Source organism: Carassius carassius, chromosome 16, assembly GCF_963082965.1.
Source record: "Carassius carassius chromosome 16, fCarCar2.1, whole genome shotgun sequence".
NCBI lineage: Eukaryota > Metazoa > Chordata > Actinopteri > Cypriniformes > Cyprinidae > Carassius > Carassius carassius.
The window spans coordinates 18,341,541-18,347,703 of record NC_081770.1 but is presented as its reverse complement, the minus strand read 5'-3'; the positions used below and the strand labels follow the sequence as shown (position 1 = coordinate 18,347,703).

Here is a 6,163-nt window from a genome sequence, read left to right as displayed (position 1 = left end):
ATGTGAAAATATGAATTTTCATCATGAAATAAACATCATGGCCTGAAATGTGCTCCATGGGAAGTATCATTTTGAAAAGGTTTGGACATGGATGGGAAAGTCACAGTATGCAGCAAGTATTCCCGTTCAAGTCCAGCAGGTGGCAAACTCTTCCCATGACATTCCCGAACTTTCCAAAGAGAAAAACGTGAAAATTTTGCCCACTATGAAGGGCTTGATTTTGTTTTGACTGAAGCAGCTACATGGATGGACTAAAAGATCCTGGGGGAGTTATGTCCCATAATAATTTCAAATCGTTCATAAGTTAATAAAATAATAATAATAAAAAAATATATATATATACGGCTATAATGGTTGGTCCCAGAATTGGAAGTACCTTATTTGGTATCTCTGGTTAGTGGGTAAACTGACACTTATTTTGAAGAGAATTCAGGGCTTTTTCCATCTAAGATAATTTATATATAGTATTTTAAAGCGCTTTCCTGCTAGCATGAGGAATACCCTCAAGACAATAACAATATCATAGCACGCTTCCAAGAACGTAAAAGAGTCCTGATTTTATCTTTCCCTGTGAAATCTGAGGAGCCCTCTGGCTTGAAGCCAGACAACATAATCCTAAATGCATCATTGGTGTCATTATCAGCTTCTCGTGTAGGTTAAACCATTTCCTCGTTGAACAGTGTCAAGTCTCTGGCATCTCAAGGGATGTAACGTCTGCAGTGGACACATGAGGTTCATCGGAGGATTAGGGAGTTGTTGTAAATTGAAACGGCACATATTTGCCTGGCTGATTTATCAACTATACAGCAACTCCGAAAAGTGATCTGAGACCAACCTGAAAGTGATATGAAAATGTTTTTCTTACTTCACAAAGTAAGCCATCCATTGACAAAGTTTCAATTCCTCATTTCCTCAAAATAGACAATGAGGTGAATACCTTTCAAACAGGTGATCGGTATAATATTTCCATCCCACTGCACAGGGCCCAGAAAAACACAAGAGAAAGGTCCAAGAGTATTATCATACCATGCCACGATGAGCTTTGTTTTCTGGACTTGTCTCACACCATTAGTCACATTATTGGATGGGATTGCTGCTTTGTGTCCTGAATACGCCAACTGGATACACCTTGTTAGGAGATGGATGTGTAAAAACGTACAAGTGTTTTCCTGTGTTTTTAATAGCGTTTCATGCACATTTCATGCAAAAATAACATCTGGTGCCAAATAGCCGTGAGCTCTTGACTTTACAGCACCCTTAAAGTTTGAATTCTCACCCCAACTGTAAAAAGAAATTTAAAGCACAACCTCCACCCCTTTAGATATCCCACATCTTCCGTTGTTTTTCCAAAGCCACTCTCTCTTTAACTGTGGTAAAGCCCTCTGCCCAGACATGGCTATATTCAGTCTCAATAATTATGTAAATGTAATGTTTGTATTTATAGGTCTAGCCACAGCTTTCTGGCATGGTAATATTGCAGCTGGGAAAGATCGCAATCTCCCTCTAGGCCCATAGGATCTACCCTTGGGCGATACCACTAAGATCCGTTCAGAAAGAGTGATTGGCATGTGGACACAGTGAACAAAGTGACAAACAAAATGTTTTATATTTCAATTAAGTTTAATATGTACATTAAAGTACACTATTTACAGTGCATAAATTATGTACAAAACATGTTTGGTCCAGAACAACTCACATAGCCCTTATCATGTCATCCGAACATGGGAGAGTCTGCAATTCACCTTAAAAGCATACAAAATTGTATGAATACGTTAGAAAAAAGGAGCAAAACAAAACCATAAGACCCTGATTTTTTCAAATGTGTATGTCGATAAATGCACAAATTACTTCAAACATTCAGTTAACGGCCTTTTGTTAACTTTTAAGGCAGTTTTGAAAGAGAAAAACATTGTCTTATAAAACGTATTTTTAATTTCTTGAAACAATAGCATACTTTTTTTTTTAAATGCCAAGTGTATTTATGGCACTCGTGAGATGTATACATGTATTAAAAGGCACAGTCGCGATGTCCGTAGCACATCATGTTAACTTAAACACATTTTACTGTCTGATTCCAGTTCCGTCTTGAGGTTTAGGTCCAGCCTAGCATGAGTTGAACTTTGTGGCATTTGTAAAGCTCTTTTTGGAAAATATATTTTGTTTCTTAAAAAAAAAAAAATCTGAAAAGAGATGAAGTGTAGAACCAGCTACAATGCAAGAGTCAAGTCAGTTCATGTTTCCTCTTTATCATGCTGACAATGTCCTACTTTAAATAGGGGGTACAGACAAAATGCTTGCTTTGAACATCCGAGATGTTCACTGTTCAGTGCGTTTAGTCCAAATATTCAGTCTGTTCCTACATATGGCGTTTCATGTGGAGGGCGAGATGGTCGGACCGGGAGAAGGCACGCTCGCACAGGTGGCACTGGAAGGGTCTGTGTCCGGTGTGCTTGCGGAAGTGACGGGTCAGTTCATCAGAACGGGCAAACTTCCATCCGCAACCTTCCCAACTGCAATGGTAAGGCTTCTCGCCTAAACAAAGACAAGAAATAAACACAAAGCAATTTAATGTTTATCCATTTTCAGACATCTGTTATAATGTCAACATATTTCGAAAAAGCAGATGTTGCTGCAGTAGCACAGATGTTTATTTACCTGTATGTGTTCGGTGGTGCGCCTTCAAGTGAGAACTTTTTGTGTAGGTTTTGCCGCATCCAGAAAAAGTGCACGTGTGAGTCGCCGTCCGTTTCCTCGGCCAGGTGCGTCGTCCCCTCTTTGGTTTGGCGTCCATCTCCAGAGGAGATGAGGGTGGTGTCAGAAGTACTCTTTGGTTGGCGCTGGGCATCCCGAGTCTGTCGTCGCACATGCTGAAGTGACGAGCGTTTTGGTACGGCAGCTGCATCTGCGGAGGTGCAGAATGGGGAAACCCCGTGTTGCCTTGGTAACTTTGTGTGAACGTCATGGGGTGGCACATCTGTGACTGACAGTCTGTGTTGATGAGCTCCACGGGGCTCTGCGGCGGAGTCATGCTGCCTGCTCCCTGCGGCGAGTTGGCCAGTCTTGGCTGCTCATATGACCTCATGCATGCACCGTTGCCCTCCTGTTTGACTTTGGGAACCATTCCTCTCACAGGTCCATAACTGTCCATGCAGGGCTCCACTTTGATACACTCCGAAATGTCCTGACTGGGAAAGTTAGACCTGACTAGGAATCTTCCCTGGATGTTATTGGGCAGAGACGGTTGGCAGTAGGTGTCTACGTCAGACTGCAGAAGCTCTGCCATGAGGCTGGTGGTATACGGTGGAGGTGACGGGTTGATGTCGTGCACTGGGTATGCGGTGGGGGCCACCGTCGGATTGTACATGTTTCTGGATTCTTGCATCCTGTAGTCGCCTCCCATTCCAAGCCCGAGATGATCAGAACCTGCAGTGTTGGCCAGAATAAACTCCAGATCCAGATATTTATCGAGATCTTCATCATCTGTTGTTCCTCTGAGGTTGTCCATGCTTGATATGTCAGCTGTGCAGCTGAGATGCATGGACCTGTCCAGTTCATCCTTCCACCTCTGCAATGAAACCGATTGATTAATCTCATTTGTATGTTTCATACATTTTTCATAAGTTCATAAAAAATATATATATATTTTAGTGTCCCTAATAAAACTGTTAACCAACTCAAAGATGCTTTAACTAACGCTTTTAATCACAAACACTTGTGTAAATCTAAATTTAACATGCTAAATGATAACAATAATTATATAATGACGATAAAGCAGTTATTACTATGATTACGTCTTCGAATGCGATTCATTTACATTTAGCGCACTGACAAACTTGAAATATAACTTGAAGTTTGCTAAATAGTTTACAAACTCTGTTGAAATGTGTAGCCTATTAATACATACTTGTAACAGTAAAGAACTGCGTAATCACAAGTAAAATAATAATAATAAAATTATAAAAAAACGAAATACTCACGTTTTCCCAGCATTTTTCCTTCTGTGCCGAAAATGTGGAAATAGACGGTAAAATGGTTCCACTCGAAGCCATTTCCAGTTTTCCCCGTGAAATAAAATCTTTAAAGATCAGGGACCGGTTGCAATATCACTCCAAGAAACTTGTTGTAGTGCACTACAACTCGGTTTCTGCTTTCACACTCTTGTGTTTCACACTCATGAAGCAAGTATGAGTGCTGGAAGACCTTAAGATCTTATAAATAACACGGCAGTAGAAGCTGGACCAATTGTACGAAGCGGAGGAAATACGCACTATCCGTCCCTAATTTTAGCCCCGGTATAAAGCTGCTGCTCTCCGGCGTGTGCGCCTTTCGTCTTGGATGGTGAGAGCGCACGGGCTCTTCTTTAAATCACCGGAGTCACTCCACGCCCCCTCGGTAAAAAGCGAGTTAAACGAGTACAACATGATGCGAGAGATCCCTCCTCTCTCCCTCCTACCTTTGAGGAGAAGAATGGGAGAAAAATACACATCATTAACACGTTGTTTAAAGATGAAAACTGTCGAAACCAATTGCGCGCGCCACTAGGAGCCCTCGAGACGCGTATAACAAAGGGGATTATTGCATTGGGCATGATTGCATTTTAACACTGTAAAGTGTGCTGGGTCAAGAGCAGATAACAAAGTTTGTGTTTGCTAGATTCAAGTTTTAAATGAACCCACTGAATTCCATTTTTTTCCCCAAATACGTGAGCACAGCACGTAAATCGAGTACAGTAAGCCTTTTGTTTTCCCAGTTGCTTACATGTTTACATCTGGTAATGATTTATATAAAAAGAATGAGTAGCCTATTAATAACAGAACGTTTACATATTACACATACCACATTTATGGAGATCTGACACAAACATCTTTCACAGAGGCCAACTAGAATTAAACAGATGTGGTCATGTGACTATTATTTGACACTTTTAACAGCTCTTTGTGAAATACATCAACTTTTTAGACCAAATGTAAGTTTAAAAAGCAAAAGTGATGCAGCGTGTGCACTGTATATTACACTGTACTCTGACGTAACCAAGATGTTCTGTTGCACCTGCAGCCAAAGCCACAACTTTATCAGATTTGCATGTCATTGGACCGAAACATTAACAATAACACAACTCTTGGTGCTATTTAACACCCTCGCAGGCTCCAAATGTATCTGTAGTATCGAGCTCTTAACAAAACACATGACATTAAGCTCTTTAAACCCCTTTCATTTGCAAATAGAGCTGAGGAGGCTGGGATTTCCCCCCTCCGATAGCAGGTATCAGGGCAATTACTGTACTAGTCTATGAATAGCTATTTCTAGCTTGCAGCAATTTGCAAGGTCCACTTACCCACAATGCAGTGCAAAAGAAAACATAAAATGGCAGTTTGTGTAAAATTACATCACTTTTCTATTTTTATAGTAAGTCAAAAATAACACGCAGATGGTGAGAACGTACTGCACGAAAGCTCAGACGAGGTGTGAGTCGGGTACGCCGTGAACCGTTTCAAACCAGAAATGAGGTGTGTTGTGACTGGATTTACTTTCCTTATCCATTCCTTTGCACCTTTCTAGGAACCAAATTACATGATTCAATATACAACCTCGATGTAGAAGTACAATATGTTATTTGGGCACGGAGAATGTTGACAAAGAATGTCAAAAGGGTGTGTTTATTGTACTGTACAACTAGTTCTCCCCTTAGGGCTCCATGGATCACACATTAATATGTTGTTTTCTAATTGTGCTCTGGATATGCTTTTAAGAGGTTTCCGACACACCCTCACATTCCACCTTTTCAGGTATACAAGCCAATATTCTGTGCTGTTCTGCTAATTAAATACACTCTTAAAAATAATAACAATGGCTCCAATAGTGGGATGGTTCGGGGGGTTATTTGTATTTTTTGGTTTTTACCAAAAACCTTTCAGTGAATAGTTCTTAAATTAACCATTTATTCTAAGTGTGAAGAACATTATAATCTGAAGAACCTTTGTCTACTATAAATAACCATTTGCACTTTGGAATGGGTGTCAAATGTTCTTAATGGAAGCATTTATGCCAATAAAGAACCTTCATTTTTAAGAATGAATAGATGCTTATAGTTCTTTGAATGTTCAGACAAAGAAGTGCAGAGAAATACCTCTTGATTTCCTCTTCCTGTCTGTGTAATGTATTG

At 40.3% G+C, this 6,163-nt stretch overlaps 1 protein-coding gene across 1 annotated transcript; it reads right to left on the bottom strand.

Moving 5' to 3' along the window:
* Positions 1-1,601: 1,601 nt before the first annotated feature.
* On the bottom strand, positions 1,602-4,345 carry klf2a (Kruppel like factor 2a). Its single transcript, XM_059569384.1, has 3 exons — positions 3,978-4,345; positions 2,656-3,565; positions 1,602-2,532 (listed from the first exon to the last, which is right to left on the bottom strand). Exons 1-3 carry the CDS (start codon positions 4,047-4,049, stop codon positions 2,357-2,359), a joined length of 1,158 nt encoding a protein of 385 aa, XP_059425367.1. The 5' UTR covers positions 4,050-4,345; the 3' UTR covers positions 1,602-2,356.
* Positions 4,346-6,163: the final 1,818 nt, after the last annotated feature.

Coding starts and splice junctions, on each gene's coding strand:
- klf2a (XM_059569384.1), bottom strand. CDS start 4,049: ATGGCTTCGAGTGGAACCATTTTACCGTCTATTTCCACATTTTCGGCA. Junction 3,566..3,977: donor AGGAAAAATGCTGGGAAAAC/GTGAGTATTTCG, acceptor GTTTCATTGCAG/AGGTGGAAGGATGAACTGGA. Junction 2,533..2,655: donor GCACCACCGAACACATACAG/GTAAATAAACAT, acceptor GTCTTTGTTTAG/GCGAGAAGCCTTACCATTGC.